Source organism: Psammomys obesus, unplaced genomic scaffold, assembly GCF_907164565.1.
Source record: "Psammomys obesus unplaced genomic scaffold, mPsaObe1.curated_primary_1811, whole genome shotgun sequence".
Classification (NCBI taxonomy): domain Eukaryota; kingdom Metazoa; phylum Chordata; class Mammalia; order Rodentia; family Muridae; genus Psammomys; species Psammomys obesus.
Genome location: NW_026595981.1, coordinates 24435926 through 24457811, shown reverse-complemented (window position 1 = coordinate 24457811; position 21886 = coordinate 24435926). Strand labels below are relative to the sequence as shown.

At 52.9% G+C, this 21886-nt stretch overlaps 1 protein-coding gene across 2 annotated transcripts; it reads left to right on the top strand.

Annotated features, from left to right (window-relative positions):
* The first annotated feature begins 853 nt into the window (after nucleotides 1-853).
* Kcnh4 (potassium voltage-gated channel subfamily H member 4) lies at nucleotides 854-20483 on the top strand. Of its 2 annotated transcripts, XR_008721591.1 has the most exons (17): nucleotides 854-989; nucleotides 2696-2929; nucleotides 3245-3391; nucleotides 3486-3613; nucleotides 4689-4932; nucleotides 5333-5490; nucleotides 8302-8509; nucleotides 9997-10191; nucleotides 10634-10833; nucleotides 13014-13263; nucleotides 13828-14072; nucleotides 14505-14543; nucleotides 14733-15085; nucleotides 15357-15463; nucleotides 16174-16250; nucleotides 18868-19564; nucleotides 20243-20483. XR_008721591.1 is itself a non-coding variant. In XM_055619979.1 (16 exons), exons 1-16 carry the CDS (start codon nucleotides 914-916, stop codon nucleotides 19261-19263), a joined length of 3057 nt encoding a protein of 1018 aa, XP_055475954.1. In that variant the 5' UTR covers nucleotides 854-913; the 3' UTR covers nucleotides 19264-19722. The 2 variants fall into 2 exon arrangements, 1 of the variants encoding a protein (XP_055475954.1); XM_055619979.1 differs by lacking the exon at nucleotides 20243-20483 and having other exon boundaries at nucleotides 18868-19722.
* The last annotated feature ends 1403 nt before the right edge of the window (nucleotides 20484-21886 follow it).

Below are 21886 nucleotides of genomic sequence, written 5' to 3'. Positions count from 1 at the left end.
ACACCTTGATGAGACAATCCCAGAACTGTTCAGGCCGTCCATCCTGTCTGTGTCACTCTGCTGTAGCAGCCCTAGAACTGCGATAGAATGCAAAATTCAAGAGCAGAGACACGAAGGCTGGCAAGAGGGCTCGGGGGCGGGGGGGGGGGGGAAGGACCCTCCCTTGCTATCAAGACTGAAGAACTGAGTTCGGTCCAGGGGACCCCACAAAGTGCAAGGAGAGAGCCAACCGCTGGATGTTGCCCTCTGACCTCCTCCACACTGGCGCGGGGCATGTACACACACACACACACACACAACATAAAGAAATGTAACCACCTTTTTTTTTTAAAGAAAAGAAAGAAAGAAACATCCCAACTCCAGCAGGCGGCACTGTCGACCAGACACCATCCTCAGCGTGGGCCGCGCGGGGAAACCCGGGAGGTGGAGCCACGGGAACAGCCAGGGAACCACGCGTCGGGGCGTGGCCACCCTGGGAGAGGGGCGTGGCCAGCGTGCAAGCCCCACCTCCTCGGCGCGAGCCTCGACGGTGGGCGTGTCTCCGAGTCTCTCTCCCCAGGAGACACGCGTGGGCCGCTCCCCTCTGGGAGGAGGGCCACCGGGGAGGGGTGCGGGTGTCTCTGGCGGCCCCTCCCGGCGCGGGGCCACGTGGTGGGTGCGGGCCGAGCCCTCCGGGAAGAACCTGACCCGTGGGGAGGGGAGGTGGGGTGGTGGGGGTGGAGTGCTCCCGAAGTGCTGCGGCGGAGCAGAGCTCGGAGCTACCGGGTTCAGAGCGGAGAGGCAGTGGCGGCGAGACGAGGGGAGCTGGCAAGGCCGGCGCATGGGGCGCCCCGGCCCCGCCGGTAGCGCGCCCCCGCCGGCCAGGCCGCGCTGAACACAGCCCGCGCGACGCCTGGCATCCGCACCCGGGGCCATGCCGGTCATGAAGGGGTTGCTGGCCCCGCAAAACACCTTCCTGGACACCATCGCCACCCGCTTTGACGGCACGCGTGAGTTGAGCCGGGGCTGGGTCGGGTCTCCTTGGGACGGGGTGGGTATCCTGGATACGGCGAGATCAGGCCAGAGAGAATGGGCTGCAGGAACTCCTAAAGCCGTGGCGAGGAAGCAGGGTGGGGAGCTGGGGCGGAGGGAGACGGGGAGACAAGGTTAGGGGGGTGTGACTCGAGGCGAAAGCGGCTCTTCTGTGCCACAAGACGGAGGAGGGGCCCTGGGAGCCACCCACTCCAGGGCAGAGCGGAGCTGGGGGTGTGTGTGGAGGCATCTGAGTCGTGGACACGGGGCAAAGTGGACTGATGACTACAGCTGCCTCGGCCGGAAAAAAGAGAGAGAGAGAGAGGAGAGAGAGAGAGAGAGAGGACCTGGCAAGACCTAGTCTGCAGTGAGGTCACGCGCCCCCAGTTCACGAGATATCCGTGTGTGAAGTGGGTGATGCCAAGCCGGGGCAAGAACGTGAGACCGAGGGAACTCCTCCCCGCTAGCCCACCTGAGCGTCGGTCCCGAGTTCAGCACCTTGGACAGCCACACGGCTTCCTCCTAGCCTCTTCTCCCGCCCTTCCCTCTCCCAACTCTGGAACCCCCAGGTCTGCCTTTGTCCCTCTCCGAAACCCTGGCCCGCATTAGGAGGGTGGGGGAGCGGTAGCCGAGGGCGGAAACCGAGCCGCCAGGGCCCTACCCCCCCCCCCACTCCCTTGTTTCCATAGCGCCAATCACCGAGGCAACGGGGCCCTGGGATGGAAGAAGTAGGCTGTGCCCAGGACCCAGAGCTTCCTAGGCACCTTCAGTGTCCAGACCAGCCACCTCATCCGCTGACAATACACCCTCTTCTAGGGTCCTTGAACGTGTCTCACACTCAGCCTGTCCCTGGATGCCCCCACCCGCAGCCTGAAGCTAGAGGGAGCAACTCAGGTTCCGGTGCTGAGTTCTCCCCGTTTGACTTTGAGCATCAGGAACAGATCCCCTGTTAACTAGTTAAAAAAATAAAAATAATAATCAGAAAGTCGGCATTTCCTGGAAGGCAAGAAAAAGGATGTGTCTCCCGTCTTTCCCTCACTCTAAACACGTTTATGAGTTTGGAAGTGTTCTGCCCCTTGGTTTAATCCTAAGAAAGTGCGTTGTCATCAGAATCTTTGTCCTCCCCTCCTTTGTCCAAGGATGTGCTTCCAAAACTGAGTGACTATGGGGGGATCTTTTTTCCTTCCTCACCATAGCACTTCCTGAGTTCCAGGAGACCTTCTTTCTGAGTTACCTGATGCAACCCACGTCCACGAGGGAAAGGCACACTGTGTCCCACTTTGCAGATAAGGATGCTGAGGCATAGGCATCATGGTTAACTCGCCCAGAGTCGCATTCTGTAGGTTGATGGAAGTGAGAGCTGGGACTCACGCCTTTACCATTCTATGTTGCTTTCTGCAGTCACAGCTCCCCAGCTTGTGGGCAGGAACAAGGACTGCATGGCCTTGTGGGGTTCCTTCTGAAGCCATCTAACAGGCCCTGCACAGACTCTAGGCCACCCCTGAGTCCTTGCCTTTTGATTCTACCTCTTGTCCTCATTTCAGAACATCTCAACGGGAGATTAGGAATCACCTGGAAGCTTCTAGCTCTCTGGTCTCTGCCCATGTCTTGAGGGAACTGTTGTTTATCTGGAAGTTATCTCCCATCTTGGCCTGGCCCTGACCTTGACTTCTCCCTCCTGTAGACAGCAACTTCCTTCTGGCCAATGCACAGGGCCCCCGGGGTTTTCCCATCGTCTACTGCTCTGACGGCTTCTGTGAGCTCACTGGCTACGGCCGCACCGAGGTCATGCAGAAAACCTGTAGCTGCCGGTTTCTCTATGGCCCAGAGACCAGTGAGCCAGCCCTGCAACGGCTGCAAAAAGCCCTGGAGGGCCACCAGGAACACCGAGCTGAAATATGCTTCTACCGAAAGGACGGTGAGGAGCCCGAACTGGCTTGCTTGACATCTGCCCAAAGCCCAGGCCTCACCCAGAGTCTGCTGGGCACAGAGAAGCAGAAGGGCTTATCCTTCCATAGCCCCAAGCTGGTTGCAGGACTGAGATCATACCTGATTCTTTCTGGGCCTTGGTCTCTCCATTTGTAAAGGGAAGGAACCAGGTGACAAATCTCTGGGGTGTCTCCCAGCCCTAAACCTTTACCAAAGCCTTTGACCACATGAAGGAACCAAGGAGGACCAAAGGCATGCACAAGGGCTGCTCATACACCTCTTGCCCTCTCTCTGTTGCCCACAGGCTCAGCCTTTTGGTGTCTTCTGGACATGATGCCCATCAAGAATGAGATGGGCGAGGTTGTGCTTTTCCTATTCTCCTTCAAGGACATCACTCAGAGCGGAGGCCCAGGACTTGGCTCACCAGGAATCCATGGGGACAATAATCATGGTAACTACAAGTTGGGGTCACAGTAGACCGCACCACACATAGTCTCTTAGGATGCACCTCAACTCATATCTGTCTAATTTTTTTCCCCCAATAGAAAACTCTCTTGGGAGGAGGGGAACTAGCTCTAGACTTAGGTCCACCAGGAGGCAGAACCGGACCGTCCTACACCGATTGACTGGCCACTTTGGTCGCCGGGGCCAGGGAAGCATGAAGGCCAATAATGTGAGTTCTACTCCCAACAGACATTTCCAAGTCTTCCAGCCCTAATTCCCAGCTACCTTGTCCCTGTTTTTCCTGTCTGCTCAGTCTCCCTCTGTTGATTTGTTCCTCCATCCACCCATTTTCCATATACTACTTTCTGCTTCTTTTCATATGGCCCCCAAATCCCTCCTCCACCCCCATTTCCTTTTCTCCAGTAGGTGATTGACATTGCTCTGGTGATGTCACTGGGGATGGGGTTCTAGCGGTGATCCTCCCCCTGAGTGTGAGGGACAAACTCAGAAGCTGCAGTGATCCTAAGAAGAAAACCCACCCAATGTGCCACCCCAAGGATCCTGACAAAGCCAAATAATGAGGCTCCCATCCCCTTCTGCAGCCGTTAAGGCCACAGGGTCTGGATCAGCAGTGCTAACTTCCCCCCTCTGGGAAGTACTCACCCCTCACCTGGTCCCTAGAGCTCAGAAAGAACTACAGAAAAGTTATGACCCTCAGGCCCCTTTTGAAGAAATCCTGCTTTATCAGCAGTGTTTACATGGATCAACCTTTGCCCTACTTGAAGAGATTATGACAATTAGGTAAATGTCCTAGCCTGAGGGTGTTTTGTGGAGATTTAGCTGAGTGATAGGCTGCCTTCCTGGAAAGCACTAGGCTTCTAGGTTCAGTCCCTAGCACAAGAAAGGAAAGGAAGAAGTGAAAAGAAACAATTACAAAAAGGAGCCTGAGCTGGGTGGAGTGCCACGTGCCTGTAATCCCAGCACACGGTGAGGCAGAGGCAGATGGATCTCTGTGAGTTTGAGGCCAGCCTGGTCTACAAAGTGAATCCAGGACAGCCAAGTCTACCCAGAGAGACCCTGTCTCAAAAAACAAACAAACAAACAAGAACCTGAGCAATAGCTTGGTACAGAGACGAAAGTGCCAGGTGCCAACCTGAGAACTCCCCCTCCCATATCTTCTGTCCCCCTTCTGGCTACCCTTACAATGCCTACCTTCCCCTTTTCCCTATCCCTGACTCTCCCTTCCCCCAGCCTCAACTTCTCTTTCCCCCAAGTGTCCCCAACCGCCACCCCTCTCCCTTTAGAACGTGTTTGAGTCAAAGCCATCAGTGCCTGAGTACAAAGTGGCCTCCGTGGGGGGCTCCCGCTGCCTCCTCCTCCACTACAGCATCCCCAAGGCTGTCTGGGATGGCCTCATCCTCCTCGCCACATTCTACGTTGCGGTCACCGTCCCCTACAACGTCTGCTTCTTGGGTGATGACGACACCCCCATCACTTCCCGACACACCCTTGTCAGCGACATCGCTGTGGAGATGCTCTTCATCCTAGGTCAGACCCTCTGCTCTACTAACCTGGAGGGTGGGCTGTGGGGACCCGCTGTAGCAAGCCTCCTTCCATCCTGGGTCTACAGGCCCTTTCCTAGCTTGAATAGTCTCCTCCTTGTAGTTCTGAGTTCTAGGGGCCTAGTAAGGCGTAAGTGTGCCCTCAGAATGGGAGGAGCCTAACACATCCCCCTTCCCCAGACCCTGTAGGTCCCATAGTAACCAGTGTCCTGCAGCTTTCAGCCTTGTGGCCTCTCCTTATAGATCAAAGAGTCTTAGCTTTCTTCATTCTGCCCTTCTCCTTCATTCTGGGTCTCCAATGCTCACACCTAGCTTTCCCCATTCATTAGCGGTCTGACCTTAGGGTCCAGGCCATGGTCCCTGGTAACAGCCTTTACATTCCGCAGACATCATCCTGAACTTCCGCACCACCTATGTGTCCCAGTCAGGCCAGGTGATCTCTGCTCCTCGTTCCATTGGCCTCCACTACCTGGCCACCTGGTTCTTCGTGGACCTTATTGCTGCTTTGCCCTTTGACCTTCTGTATGTCTTCAACATCACTGTGGTGAGTGGCCCCCATCCCACCATGCATCCTGGCATCTGAACTCCAGCCTCTCCCATTAGAGGAGCAACCACAAAGCCAGCCATAGTCCTCCCGTCAATTCATGTCTCTCTGACCCTGCGATGGGCACAGCCCTGAGCTAGTGACTGGGAAGGAACCCAAAGGGTCTGTGCTCTTGGAGAACTCAGCTCACAATCTCTGAGGGAAGCTGAGAGAAACGAAGGCTAACTATGGCTACCAAGGCGGCATTGGTCGGGTGCCAGACGAGTGGCACTTTTCACATCTTTGTATTTCACAAACAACTGATGAGCATTTAGCTGTCTGCAAAACACTACATGGGGCCTGGTCACTATGGTGGGGAGAGACAAGGAATTGGCCCTCCTCAAAAGCCCCCTCAGATTGGTGAGACAGGCAGGAATACCGGAGGGAGAACATCAGACACAGAACTGCTGAATGGGAGTTGGCAGTCGCACTATGGCAGCGCTTCACGAGGTCTGGGCTGGCTGTGGAGAGCTGGGCAGGAACCCCAGCATATGCAAAACCCTTCTGAAATCAGCCCAGCACCTGGGGGCAGAAGCATCCAAGTTGAGCAGGGGCTGAGGTGGTCTGGGAATAAACTGTTCCTGGGGGAGGCGGGAGCAGAGCCGGGCCTCCAAGAATGAACAGGACTTGGCTAGCAAAGGATGAGAAGCTGGAGAAAGAGCAGAGCAAGTCAAGTCAGGAAGTCAGGGGCCAGGCACTGTACCTGCGCCTGCGTCTTCACTTGGGACTGTCTGGAGAGGCCCTGGATGGTCAGTACAAAGCCAGACAGTAGGTCTTTTCTAGTCCAAGGTGAGGCAGCCTTGCCCTGTGTCCCCAAGCCCCCTCGCCATCATGGGGGAGGAGAGGTGGAGAACAGTTTTCCTGTGTGCTCTCCCTGCTGCACTCAGCTATAGCAGGAAACCACCTACACGAAGCCGGATTTAACTAGCCGCCAACGGGCTGTAGGCCCCTTCTCCTGGGCTGTGCACATGTGTGTGCATGCTCCTACACACGTGCGTGCGTACGTACCTGTGCGTGTGTGTGTCTGTCTGTCTGCCCTGGGGGTCCTAGCCATTCAGAGAAGGCTGCCTGTCCTCAGGCCTGTTAGCCATGCCTCTTTGCCCAGCAGGTAGTGTCAGCCTGGCAGACAGCTGTCCTTACAGGAGAGGGTGTGCTGTGGAGAGCCTCCTCTCAGGCTCTCTCCTCTCCTCCAGTGCCTTTAGGAATATTTTACAGATCAGTACTGTACTTTCACACACGTCATATGGAACCCTTCAGGAAAGCTTCTTAAATCCTTTTCTCAAGTGTTGATATGGAAGCTCAATCCATACCACATCTCCACATTCCTGCTCTAGTATTCTTTTCCATATATAGTCTGCTTCCCAGATAACCAGGATCTCCAAATGTACGTACGGCTTAAGGGAGATGAGGAGCGACCCTGGAAGCCTGAGAGAGCTAGAACAGAAATAGAGGGGAAGATGCCCAAGCGTTAGATGGTGTCAAAAGGGTCATGCCAGTGGCATTCCGGCTAAGAAACAATGAGAGGAGGGTCTCTAAAGGTGTGGGACACAGCAGAAAGCGACTCTGGGGAGCCCTGAAGTTTGGGGATTCAAATTAGGGAGCCAGGTGTTCTGGGACTAGAGGTAGGTGTGTTTAGTGGTCCGTGTTGGAGAACCAGGGCCTCCTCCTTCCTAGCCCCTTCACTTCACATTAGACATGTGCACGGTGGTTCTGGAGCACTGTAATGAATGCCAGGGCTCTACGGTATGCTCTTCCACGGAGCTGCCTGAAAGGGTGGTGAGGGCCTTTACACGGAGCCCTAGAGCCTACAGCTCTAGCTGCCAAGCTGTTCTATGCACTAAGCCCCCAACCTACTCCCTGTCTGTCGTATGAGAAGGCCTTATTGAAGTGTTCAGAGCTATAACAAACACAGCAGATTCAGGGATAGGGTGTCACTGTTTTAAAACAAAACAAAACAAAAAAAAAAACTTGTCTAGAATGTATAAGGTTCTGGGTTTGGTCCCTGAGTTCCTTTCCCCATAGCAGTAAGATTAACAAATGTTTACAGGGCCCTTTGCTAGATGGCATGGCTCCACCAACCTCTAGCTCACAGCAGGTGTCCTCCGGCCCTGTTTCCTTCTCATCTGTAGCTGACCTACAAGGGGAAAAGCCCTTTGCCTTTGGTAGTCCTTAGGCCCCTTATTGGTCCCCATTCCATTCATTACCCTTCTCCATGCCAGTTGCCACCCCCACTTGATGGTTCCCAGGACAGTGGGACTCTGAATAGGAGTCTTCAATAGGTCAGTCTACCCCATCCTCATCAGCTCTGACCAGGCTTTCCTCCTGTATCATCCTGGAGTCCTGTGAGGCAGCTTATTCCCAAATGGACTTGGTGTCCATCATCTTAAACCTGAGTTACAGCTTCATTATTTCCTTGGCCTGTGACCTTGAAGCAAAGCCACCAGCTTCTGTGAGCCCTAGTTCATTTATCAGCAAATTTGGGACCTGGGATGATAACTGGACCAAAGGCTCAAAGGTGGTTTTGTCTGTTTTCATGAGGATTATGAGTGCCTGGCATAGTGGTGGTGGCACAGTGTGGTCCTCAGTGGCTAGGTTAATTATTCTCTCCCGATGCATTTTCTAGTCACTTTCTCAGGACAGCACCGACAGTTATTTTTGCATCTGCCTCCGGGCCCCGGGGTGCCTGGTGGGAAGGACCTGGGTGGGGGTGGAGCTCTGTGAGGGCTCTGGGGAGGTGTGCCTGCTGACAGCCTCCCCCATGTCCTCCCGCAGACCTCGTTGGTGCACCTGCTGAAAACAGTACGGCTCCTGCGGTTGCTGCGGCTGCTGCAGAAGCTGGAGCGGTACTCTCAGTGCAGCGCGGTGGTGCTCACGCTGCTCATGTCCGTCTTTGCACTCCTTGCCCACTGGATGGCCTGCGTCTGGTATGTCATCGGGCGCCGAGAGATGGAGGCCAATGACCCGCTGCTCTGGGACATTGGTGAGACACTAGCCCCAGACTGTCACTTGCTACCTGTCCTATCCCCAAACTAATGCTACCAGGACTCAACATCTCCTGATCCCATATTCCTCTAGCCATGAAATAAAATGCCCTGTGTCTCTTCTGGATCAAGTGCGGAGACGCTGGTTTGAAGACAATGGCCCTGCCTAGGGGAAAACTTCTAGCCTAGCAGGAAAGGAGATCAAGATCAGCAATAGGGGAAATGCATGGATGAAGAGAGAGTATTTTGAACAAAGGACTCAGTGTGTGTAAAAGCTCAGAAAAGCTTGGTCTCTGCCATCATCAAGCCTTCCTTAGACGCCATTAATGGAGCCCCTGGTCATGAGGCAGATCCAGACCCTAAATGTCTCCTTGAAAAGTAGGTCAGGTCCTAGGCACAGTCCTTGACACCTCCCTCTCTTTCTGCCCACACTGACCCAGCACTCGGATCTGGCATGGTCTCTGTCACCACTACCTTGTCCGGTCTACCCCACCTTCCTTTCTCCATGACCCCTACGATGGTCTCAAGGGTTAAGAGCACTTGTTGACCCTGAGGAGGACCTGAGTTCAGTTCCCAACACCCCAATGATAGATAGGTGGATCACAGGGGATCCAGTGTCCTCTTCTGACCTGTGCAAGCGACACAGACACACACAGTACAAATACATAACATGTTGGCAAACACTCATATACATCATAAATAAAATAAATAAATCTATAATAATAATTTTTTTAAAAGAATAGACACTGCTCCACTCCCAGCTTCTACGTGGGCCATTACGCTCCACACTGGCCGCAAACTTAAGTCCATTCTTGGTGGCCATGCATACAAGGCAGCCCTGTGTGATCTGTGTCTCCACCACTTTCCTTCTTCCTGCTCAGCCCCTGTACACTAGCTGTCCTCCTGGACCGAGCACCTGCTGCTTTCTCACTCTGGGCCGTATACATATTTTCTTCCCTGGGAGGCCCCAACTTCCTTTCCTTCCCCAAGGTGAATTTTCTATTCTCTCAGCCTCAACCAAAAAATATCTCATGTCCTAAGAGAACAATATCCCTAGGATCCATGCTGGCTCCCCCTAAACTGTGATTTCTAATACACTCTGTTTTAGTGCTTGACTTCCACCTGTAATGGCTTGTTTTCCCTTCCCTTTGACAGTGTTTACAGGTGATGGCCCGGACAGCCCTGACTGGGTCAGATCTCAGTATCCTCCCTGCCACACACACTGGAAACATACAGAAACATACCAGGGAGTCAATGGGGCTACCCTGTAGCCGAGGGTAGCCTTGGAGTGTAACTGTAGCCAGCTCATGGCCTCCAGGCCCAGTCACAGCTGCTCAGCACGTTTCCTTGTCCCAGTTGCTACGCATTCGCCTGTCTCCTCTGTAAATGTGTCTCCAAGGTCAAACAAGCAGATCAGGTCAAGAGCAACGCTTTCTCCAGCGCTTGGGTAGCCGGCCGTGATTTCTCGTATCCCTCCATAACTCAGGTTGGTTGCACGAGCTGGGCAAGCGGCTGGAGGAGCCTTACGTCAACGGCTCGGCAGGTGGACCTTCTCGACGCAGCGCCTACATCGCCGCGCTCTACTTCACGCTGAGCAGCCTCACCAGCGTAGGCTTCGGCAACGTGTGTGCCAACACCGACGCTGAGAAGATCTTCTCCATCTGCACCATGCTCATAGGCGGTGAGGCCAGACCCTCTATTCCCAGGGGGCCCGGGAATCCAGGCTTGTGCACAGGGAAACAAACTGAGACTCAGAGAAAGCAAGGTGCCCACCCACGTCCACACAGTCATGTGTTCATCCACAGACGTTTCTTTGCTGGCCACGACTGTGCCCCTTCTCCCCCCCCCAAAAAACAAAACAGGGGACCTCTTTCTAGGGGTAAAATACCCAAGGTCATGACCTAAGGAGGTGCTGAGAGGAGTATAGGTCTGCTTCACCTATGGATCGTCACCTCCTTCCCCTGCCTCTGATTGCTAGATATGCTCACGGGACGCTCCCAGCTCTCCTGGGCCTCCTCAGAACTTGAGACCCCTGCAAGGCAGGGTGATCGGGGTGGGGAGGGCACAGGGAGTAAATGGAGGGGCGAGGGCGCCTGATGTTCTGTGGGTTACCACCTCTGCAGCGCTGATGCACGCAGTCGTGTTCGGGAACGTCACGGCCATCATCCAGCGCATGTACTCCCGACGCTCGCTCTACCACAGCCGCATGAAGGATCTCAAGGACTTCATCCGGGTGCATCGCCTGCCCCGCCCCCTCAAGCAGCGCATGCTCGAGTACTTCCAGACGACGTGGGCGGTCAACAGCGGCATCGATGCCAACGAGGTAGGGCCGAGCAGGGCCTCCTGCCGCGTGGTCGCGCAGTGGGGAAGGGGTACTGCCTCTTCACGATTGGAACGGAGGCAACCAGGGTCTAGGGAGGCCCAGGGCTCTAAGCAAGGATGTGCACCCAGCCAAATCCAAATCCCTTTCTTTGATGCCTGAACATGGAGGTTGAAAGGAAGCAGAATGCTTCAGCCTGGACTTGGGTAGACATCTTGCCTTCTCTGGGCCTCGGTTTCTCCATCATGGTAGGTTTCAGTTTCTCCCAGTCCCGTGGTGGGCCAAGCCATCATTTCCCATTCGTTCTCTATGTCCTGAACACACTGGAGGCTGGGGGTAGCTAGAGATGGTTACATGCAGCCTGAGCTCTAAAGGAGACCCCGAGAGAGGCGAGAGAGGGAGACAGGTAGAGAGAAGCACGTAGTGAATGGAACCATACAGGAGTGACGTTGAGTCTGAGCCTAGAGGAGACACGGAGGTGGCAGAAGAAGGGGTACATTAGAGTCAAAAGAACCGGTCTGCTATGAGAAGACCATGCAAGGAAAAAACCAAATCAAAACAAAACAAAACCACACAAACAAAACAAACCAACAAAAAACTAGATTCATGGGTGCTGGTAAAGCAGAGTGAATGAGCTCAAGGATCTGAAAGTAGCTGAGTGAACCTTGGAGAAGGGGAGGTTGTATTGGAGGGGTACCAGTGCCAGAGCTGGAGCTTGGGCAGCTTCAGCCTCAGAGAGCAGATAGTCTTGAGTTTGCAGTTTTATTCTGCCAGCCTTCTAAGATGGGGTGTGGCAGACGGTGGAGGAGGAAGGGATGGGAGGAATTTGCTGGGAAAGGATCCACAAGAGCAGGCACTTTCTCTATCTTTTTTTTTTTTTAAAGACATATTTATTGGGGGCTGGAGAGATGGCTCAGAGGTTAAGAGCACTTGCTGCTCTTCCAAAGGTCCTGAGTTCAATTCCAATAACCACATGGTGGCTCACAGCAATCTATAAAGAGATCTGGTGCCCTCTTCTTGACTGCAGGCACAAATGCAGGCAGAATACTGTATAAATAATAAGTGAATAAATCTTTAAAAAAAAAAAACAAGACGTATTTATTATGTATACAGTGTTCTGTCTGCATGTACACCTGCATGCCAGAAGAGGGCACCAGATCTCATTGTAGATGGCTGTGAGCCACCACTGTGGTTGCTGAGAATTGAACTCAGGACCTCTGGAAGAGCAGTCAGTGCTCTTAACCTCTGAGTCATCTCTCTAGCCCTGAGTAAGTACTTTCTAGTCAGTTGCAAGAGAGCAGCTCACAGTGATGCCCAGGTCTGGCTTGGGGTCAAGGGATGAGATGAAGGGATGCTGAACTTAGGGATGAAGTTGAGAGTCCAGGGCTAAGCCGCCACAAGTATACAGTGTCTATGGCAGACTCAGGTGGACGCTGTCCATCAGGTAGTTGTAAATAGATATGTAAACCCAACATTAGGGCTTCCAGCCATGAGGAGCGTTGAAGACGGGCTGGTTGCCATATGGGGACAATGGAGAAGTGCGTTGAGGGGATGGGCTATACGAGGAGGCTCGGGAAGAGATGAGGAAGGAACACCAGAGATAAGGGAGGAAAATTGGAAGGGAGCCCCTTCCCAGGGCCCAGGCAGGACAACAAGAGGCCAGCAAGACAGAGTTGCTGAGGGGGGCTCCATGATATTATGAGGGAAATGTGGAGAGAACTGATAAATAATCCAGACCTAGCACAAGCCTGCATTTTTTTACAGATAGGGATACTGAGGCCCAGAGATGAGAAATAGAGGTCCAGAGTCCTCAGGAATGTAAGAACAAAGATGACTCTTACTTTCCCAATTCCCAGTTGAAGTCTGACCCACCAAGGACCACTCTTGACTACACAGAATTAAGCCATCAGAATCGATGAGTGCTCAGTGTGTGTAGCCATGTGAGGTACCCAGAGAGAAGGCTTGGTCTCTGCCCAGGAGTTAGATTCAGTGATCAACATGGCAAAGAAAATTGAGGCTAGAGAGAGAGAGAAAAAAAAAAAGTCTTCCTGAAGGTCCAGTGGGTGGGTAACTTTAAAGAGAGGACAAGTTGGCACCCTGGCCTTGGGGACAGCCCAACTCATTTGTAGATGTGAGTAGTGATTGCAGGGGGATGGCCAGAATGACCTCTGCCTCCTATGCAGTTACTGCGTGACTTCCCAGACGAGCTGCGGGCTGACATTGCTATGCACCTGAATCGGGAGATCCTGCAGCTGCCGTTGTTTGGAGCAGCTAGCAGGGGCTGCCTTCGGGCCCTCTCCCTGCACATCAAGGCCTCATTTTGTGCTCCTGGGGAGTACCTGTTGCGCCGGGGGGACGCCCTACAGGCGCACTACTATGTCTGCTCCGGCTCGCTTGAGGTGCTCCGAGACAACATGGTGCTGGCCATCCTCGGTGAGGTCCCCACCACCACACACTGCCCATCCTGAGACCTTTCCCAGAGGCCTTGGAAATAGCCTGGGGTTCAGGGAATGGGAGACCCCTAATGAGTCCCTAGAATGACTACTGAAGAATATTCTTCCTTGATTCCCTTCACCCTCTTAGTTCCCCTTTGGCCATCACCCCTACTCTCCCCTAACTCTTTGGCCACCCTTAATCCACTGGCCCTTCTTCAGTGACCATCACTCACCCTTTTCCATTGCATCATCTTCCAGTTCCATTGTCCCTTCCCCAATGACTCTAAACCTATTGACCTTCACCCTTTAACTGGCCCCTGGGACCACTCTTTATTGATCATCTGATTCTATTGGTCATTTCTCCAGCACTTTTAGCATCTCCCACTAGCTGTTGCCCAGCTTCGCTGGCCGTTCTTTATCGGCCTTTTCCAAGTTCCCTGATTCCCTCTTCCAATGAACTTCATTAATGCACCTTCAACCATCCTTAAATATACTGACCGTCTCCCACTGATATCCAGCGTTCCCTTCATCCCTCTTAACTGTCCCCTTCCTTTATCCATAGGGAAGGGGGACTTGATTGGGGCAGACATCCCTGAGTTGGGGCAGGAGCCTGGGTCAGGGGCAGGCCCCAGCTGCGTGCTGAAGACCAGCGCTGATGTGAAAGCACTGACTTACTGTGGCCTGCAGCAGCTGAGCAGCCGAGGGCTGGCCGAGGTCCTGAGGCTGTATCCGGAGTATGGTGCTGCCTTCCGGGCCGGCCTACCCCGGGACCTAACGGTCAACCTGCGCCAAGGCTCTGAAAACAATGTACGTAGGCACCGTGTGGGCTGCTGCCCCCACCGAGGTACCTTCCTTCAAAACAGATCTCCTCTTGAATCTCTCTCCTCCCTAAAAACATCACCTCTTAACTCCAACTACCCTCTTCTGTTGCTTCATATACACCTACCATCTTCCCAGCCCCTGACAATCTCTCACAACCTTCTACTCTTGCTGAGCACCTCTTAGCCTCATCTTAGCTTGATGAACATCCAACTCCTCCTTTTATGTCCCTCTCTGAACTGGTGTCATAACCCTCCCCCCTAACACACACACACACAGAGGTTCCTCTCCTCTGCTATTGTCCCAGTGTCTCCCACTCATGCACTCAACCCCTTAACGCTGTTAGGTAGGGTGAAGAGGGGGTGTACCAGGGGAGTGCAGAGGTAGGAGTCAGCTTGAACCCCCATTCTGTCTCCACAGGGCCTCGGCCGCTTCTCACGCTCTCCTGGCCTCTCCCAGGTAATCACCACATCTGGGCGGGGTGAGGTTGTTCTGTGGAGAGGTCGGGAGGGGGACAGCTTTCCTTGGCTACCCGGCCACAGGGAGAAGAAAGAGAGGATGGAAAGAAGATTGTGGTGCCAGGGATTCCATCCTGAAGGGTCCTGTTGTCCACTGTACAGTAACAACTGCTGCCCCCTTTTCCCGCAGTCACGATCTGACACTCTTGGTTCCTCTTCGGACAAGACTCTGCCATCCATCACAGAAGCTGAGGGTGGCATGGAGCCTGGGGCTGGTCCCAAGCCCCGTCGGCCCCTCCTGCTGCCCAACCTCAGTCCGGCACGACCTCGGGGGTCCCTGGTCAGCCTTTTGGGCGAGGAGCTGCCCCCATTCTCAGCCCTCGTCTCCTCTCCTTCCCTGTCCCCATCTCCTTCCCCTGCCCTGGCTGGCCGGGGTCAGGGTCCCTCCCTGCACGGCCCTCCCAGGGGCTCTGCTGCCTGGAAGCCCCCCCAGCTCCTCATTCCCCCACTGGGAACATTTGGACCTCCGGACCTCAGTCCCCGGTGAGATGCCAGCCTTCCTTGCCTTTCCCATATCCCTGCTGGCTTCCAGAACCTTCTTTGGGCTCCATTCCCAGCGTTCCAACCAGTGCTCCTTACTGTCCCTGCCCCATTTGCCAACCCCGCCTTTCCAACCACAGCTTGCAATCCCATTTCGCTTTGACCACTGTTCTTCCCTACTTTCCTGCCTCTGCTGTCCTCATTCACCTTCTGCCTGCTCTAGCCTGGCCCCACACCCTCCCTATGGTACTGATGAATGCTACTCTACCCCCAGGATCGTGGATGGCATTGAGGACTCCAGTAACCCGGCTGAGGCCCCTACATTCCGGTTCAGCAAGAGGCCAGAGCCCACCAGAATTCGCTCACAAGCTGCCCCTTCAAGTAAGGAGCCACTGTGACTTCATTTCACAGTCAGTCAGTCATCTGTCTGCCCAATTATCTATCCCTTCACCCATCCATCTATCCATCTGTCCCCATCCACCTTTCTATTCACATACCCATCTGTCCATTCATGTACCCATCCATTCACCTGGCCTATCATCCACTCATTCATCCACCCACCCATCCATCTCATCCATCCATCCATCCATCCATCCATCCATTTATCCATCCACCCCATGACACATGTATTACGGGACATCTGTGGGATATACAGGTAAACCAGATTCTGCTGAAGGAATGCATGCCATTCTAGGAACACACAGTCAAACCAAATCCTGCCAACATTTTAGCTGGGGGTAGGGAGGAGAGGAACACCTGTGCTCACAGATTGAACAATTCTAGAATTCTGTGCCGAGTTCTACAACTGAGTGAACAGGACTCGGTGGTGGGAATGGAGGGGACACTTTGACTACTTCTTAAATAGACTGTAAGGAGCCACTGGCTCAATGGTAAAGCTTGATGAACTGAGTTTGACCCCTAGAATCCATATGATGGGAGGAGAGAAGTGACTTCCTAGCACTCCCCATTTCTCTGACACCGGAACATTCTATTCCTTGCTTTCTGCTTGTCCAGCAAGAGAGAGGTGTGGGGACTTGGGTATTTTTGCTCTTCAAACTCATCTGTATCTCTTTACTCCCTTCTGCCTGTAGGCCCCAGGCCCAGCCGGGAACTGGCCACAGAGGCAGCAGAGGAAGTGAAGGAAAAGGTCTGCAGGTTGAACAAGGAGGTGGGTTTGGCTTGGTTCTTCCCCTCCAACCCCAGAGAATATTGTCCTGGGGTCGGAGGGGAGCAGGTCATGTTCTGGAGCCAGCTAGAGGCCTGTGTTCTGTTAGTCACACCAGCTAAATCACTCTGGAGAAATCCCACAGCCATGCTGAGCTTCTGTTTCCTCCCCTAAAAGTTAGAAAAATATGTGGTTATATGGGCAGTGGTAACGCAGCCTTTAATTCTGGCACTTGGGAGGCAGGGACAGGCAATGTCTGAGTTCAAGGCCAGCCTGCTCTACAGAGTTCCAGGACAGCTAGGTCTCCACAGAGAAACCCTGTCTTGAAAAATCAAATAGCCTATAATCTCAGCACTTGGGAGGCAGAGGCAATTGGATCTCTCTTGAGTTTGATGCCAGCTTGGTCTAGAAAGCCAGTCTAGGACAGCCAACCTTGTTTCAAAAAACCAAAGAGAAAAAGGGGAGGGGGTGCTGGAGAGATGAGTTAGCAGTTAAGAGCACTGGCTGCTCTTCCAAAGGTCCTGAATTCAATTCTCAGCAACTACATGGTGGCTCACAACCATCTATAGTGAGATCTGGTGCCCTCTTCTGGCATGCGGGTATACACGCAGGCCGAACACTGTGTACATAGTAAGTAAATAAATCAATCTTAAAAAAGAAGATAGACTAAGATCAGCAGGAAGGAGGACCTCCCCTATCAGTGGACTTGGGGAGGGGCATGCATGAAGAAGGGGGAGGGAGGGTAGGATCAGGAGGGGAGGAGGGAGGAGCTTATGGGGGGGGGGAGAAAAAAAAGAAGAAAAATTAAACAAATATGTTGGGGGTTGGTAGTGCATGCCTTTAATCCCAGCACTCAGGAAGCAGAGGCAGGCAGATCTCTGTGAGTTTGAGGCCAGCCTGGTCTACAAGGCAAGTTCAGAACAGCCAAGGCTACACAGAGAAACCCTGTCTTGAAAAACCAAAATAGATAAATAGATACATAAATTGAAAAAATAATTTGTCCTTCCCAGAAGTGTGAGGATGAGACAGAGTGCACACATTTCTGGCCCAGTCCCTGCTGCATTTCAGGTACTGACACCTCTTCCACCCAGAACTGGGTCTCCATTTACAGCCTGGGACCATCCAACCAAACACCAAGTCTAATGCTCAAGGCTCAAATCTTTTCTCTTTATCCAATCATGGAAAATGTGGAGTGTGTGTGTGTGTGTGTGTGTGTGTGTGTGTGTGTGTGTGTGTGTGTTGGGGGAGGGTTAGTGGATAGGGAAGCTGAGAGGCTTTTAGGCTTAGAGGACCTATTCCCACATGGCTGAACCCTGGCCAGGAAGAGCCCATATTCTATATGCCTAGGCTAGGCACAGCCTCTACTTGTTCCCCAAGGGATCTCGGTACTGCCACCACACAGCTACCAAGCCCAGCCCCTGGGAGTTACCTTCCTTCAGTTCTGATAAACACCAGGTAGCCCAGAGAGGTGGCACCTGGGCCAGAGCAGGGCCTAGAGCTATCTCTGGATCATGGTTAATGGCAAGTCTGCCTTCTGTTCCCTGCCTCAGGCTGCCCTCAGCTCTAGGCCAGTGATTCGATTCACATACCTGAGTTTGTGTCAGAACTACCTTTTAAAATACAGGTTCCTGGGCCTTAACCAGTTTGGAATGTCTGGGGTGGGGCCAAGAACTCTGCATTTTGACAAGTTTCTCTACCCTCACTGAGGTTTGGAAAACCCTCATGAAGACACCTGTGTGTGTGTGTGTGTGCATGCGTGCGATGAGCAAAGGATGAAGGGAGAGTTATACCTGTAACCCTAAAACTGCAGGGGTAGAGGCAAAGAAGATCAGGACCATCCTTGGCTACATGGCAAATTTGAGGTTAGCCTGAGCCATCTGAGACAGTCTCAAGGAGATGGCTTAACTGGTAAAGTACCTGCCACACAGGCTTAAGGACTTGAGTTCTGATCTCTCCAGAAAAGCCAGGCATGTCTGTAACACCAGTGTTGGGGAAGGGATGCAGGCAGGAACATGCTGGTCCGCCATTCTAGATGACTGGTCAGTTCCAGGTTCAATGACAAAAAACTGTATCTCAGTCTTTTTTTTTTTTTTTTTTCCTTCCCTCCCTGCCCCCATCTTGGAACTTGTTCTGTGGACTAGGCTGCCCTCAAACTCAGAGATCTGCCTGCCTCTGCCTCCAGAGTACTGGGATTAAAGGTGTGTGCCCCCACCATCCAGTGAGGCTCTGTCTCAAAACAAACAAACCGACCCCAAACTAAAACTAAACAAACCTGTAGAGAGTGATAAGAGGAAGCTATCCAGTGTTGACCTCTGGCCTCGAGGATCACCTGCATTCAAGTGCGTGTGTGAGCTCGTTCGTGCATGTTTGTGTGTCACACACAGATTAAATAAATACATAAAAAAGCAAGGCATTGGGGGCAGCAGTGTCTGCGGCTAAAAATCCTTTTTGGAAATAAACTGGGGTACTTACCCCTGGGGTATTATAGTCCCTGCTCTTTCTTCTCACGTGGCTGTGAGCAGACAGTGGTTGAAGAATTTTGTAAACTAGTATGGGGGATGAGGGGTGAGCCTGGCTATTGTTCTGGCATCCGTGAGACACTTTGCTACGTTTTCAACAGATCTCCCGTCTCAATCAGGAAGTGTCTCAGCTGAGCCGGGAGCTGCGGCAAGTGATGGGCCTCCTGCAGGCAAGGCTGGGCCCCCCAAGCCACCTGGCTAACTCAGCTTGGCTCCCAGACCTTCCTTGCCCCCACCAGAGGCCACCGTATACCTCTCCTCATGCATCTGGACCACCACCGGGTCTCCAGGATACCACACTCGCTGTGGTCCACTGTCCAGCCACTGTGGGGACAGTGGAGACAGGGGCCACTCCCTCAGAGCTGAGATGCGCCGTGATGCCGCCCTATCCCTCAGAACCTGATCCTCTCGGACCCTCCCCAGTGCCCGAGGGTTCGCCCCTGACCCCAAGCCTCATGAGGCATAGCTTCCAATCTGGGTCAGACACACTCCACTGACCCTGGTCTTCGGGCCCAGGCCTGTCTGGGGTGGGCGTTACCACCTACCATCCAGGGAGGAGCTGGGCTCCATGGTCTCTTGCCACCAGCTGGTCTGGTTGGCTCTAGATTCTCTGGACTTTTTAACAAGGAGTGGCCACATCTAACCCCGTTCCATTTCCTAAATCCTCCCTTACCCCCCTCTTCTGTGAAGGGGGCCACCTGAGGCCGTGGAATCCAGCAGGCATGAAATGGAGGACCGTGATGCCCTGTTGGGCTGGGCAGAGGAGTGTCCTACTTTCTCGCCAAGACTTGGAGGCAGGTATAGACTGAGAAGAATAAGTGTGGTCAAGAGCAAGGGTCTAACCTAGTAAATGAAAGCTGAGTCTAGAGCAAGAGGGCTGGATGTTATTATAGTACTATGGAGCTCTTCTGTCCCAGATTTTGGGTCCTCTGGAGAGGACCCTGAGATCAGCATTACCCTGAGAGGAGTGAATTTGAGAATTCTAGCTGCCTTTTGAGAAACCCAGGACCTCTTAGGCCTCCTACTAGCAGCCAAACTGGAGGAGCTCACTTCACGCCATGGGACTGAGGGCTCCAGATGTGTCTTTGGCTCTCAGCACATTCTTCTTTTTAAAAATATTAGTTACCAATATAGAAGTCCAGATAGGGCCACAAAATACTCAGTATTCCTAACTTCTCAAGAAAAACAAAGATGACTGGCTACCAAGAGGCAACATTCATCTGGCAAAAATCAGTAATCACCTGCTCTTGCTTGGGTAGCTGAGAAATAGTGCCCGTTTCTTCATAGTCTCCTGTTTTTGTTTGTTTGTTTTTTTAAATTTTCCTTATGCCCCATTAGCTTCCCTTATTTGTTGGTCTCTGTGTTGTTTCAGCTTGCAATCCCTGCCTTAGAATGGGCTCCAAGGGTGTCCTAATAATGTCTGTTCCTACTCTTGCACTTGGGCCTACCAACATCTCTGTTTCTGTCTCTCTACAGGCTGTCATGCAAAGTGGTCCCTCTGCTGGCAGCGGCTGAACGCATTCTAGCATTACCCTTCTGCTGCTCACACCTCTAAACCTCAGCCAAATCTGCCTCCCTCTCTCCCTCTCTCTACATGGTCTCAACTGAGGAGTCTGGGCAACTCACAAGCCCACTCTGGTTTCCAGCCCTCCTTTCCCACTCAATGCCCCAGGCTCATTTTTGGATAATAAATCCTTATATTTTTGTAGACCTTGACACTGGCTGTTTCTGGGGGTTAGTTTGAGAGCCCCAGGGCTTTGAATAAGCCAACACACGCAGACACACCCTAGTGTACCCTAGAGCCCTGTTGCTGTCTCTAGGAAGGGCAGAGGCGCCAGCCAATCCACTTGGCACCATATTCACGCCACCTGGGACTCCTGGGATAAGGGAGAAACCTTAATGAGTCACTAAGGGCCTGTTACACTCCTTCCTCCCCAACACCCAGTTACAACCACAAACACACAGTATGTGGAAGAGACATCCGACCAGGCTGATCTCTACCCTCAGGAAGAAATCCCAGGGGTTTCCCTGCCCTCCTGAATAAGGAACTCTGCTTTTCAGGATAGGTATTTGGTGTTGAGCTAGGTATGGGCAGGTAGGTGGAGAGAAAAGCTCGTCACCAGTTAAGAACCTGCCAAGAATGCATTCTCCCAAGCCTTGTCCTCTCTCAGCTTACATCATTTCTCTGAAGATCTGTGCATGTTGCGTGGTAGATGAGTTGTAGGAAACTGGCACCTTGGTGAAAAGTTGAAACTAGATGTGGGCATAGCACTGTGGCAGCTTGTCACAGACCACCAGTCCGTTCTTCAGCTCAAGCTTGCAGAATATGACTGACGGGCGTTGTCCCATGCCACTGATGTAGGTACCATGGCCACATGGGTCTCTGGGGTGGGCTTTGATTTCATAAAGGTTTTGAATAGTGTCCCTGGGAGAGAGATACAGAAAGAGGCCAGCACTGGAGGTTGGGGTTGAGCGGAAGCAGAAGTGGTCCTAATTCACATAGAAGGACTGAGAAGAAACAGAAAGAGGACTGACCCGTGTTGGGAGGTGGGGTGGTTTTCATTTAGAGAACCCAGGCAGTCTTTGAAGGAGCTAATTCTGACTGGGGATGGAGGTGGCCTGGTGTTTGGGAGCCAAGCCTAAAACAGAAAGCTTAGTCTGCCGTGGTGGTTGCACACGCCTATAATCCCAGCATTCCAGAAGGACAGACAGGAGAAGCTCGTGTGTTCAAATACAACCCAGTCTACAAAGCAAGTTCCAGGCCAATGGGACTACATAGTGAGAGCCTATGAGGGAAGAAGGAAGAAAAGGAGGGTGGGAGGGAGAGGGAAGGGGAAGGGAGGATGGAAGGGAGGGAGGGAGAGAGGGCAAGCCTATGGTGGGCTGCAGAGTTGTTTTTGTTTTTTCCATTCCTCCCAGTGTCCTCCAGGGAACTCCTCCTTTTTAAAAATTACATTTCTTCACTTATTTGGGGGGAGGGGGACGGTGGGCGGGCTCTACATGCCATGGCACACATGTGGGTGACAAGGGACAACTTGTTGGAGTATGTTCACTTCTTACTCCTTGTGAGTCCTGGGGCTGGAACTCAGTCAGGCTTGGCAGCAGGCACCTTTACCTGTC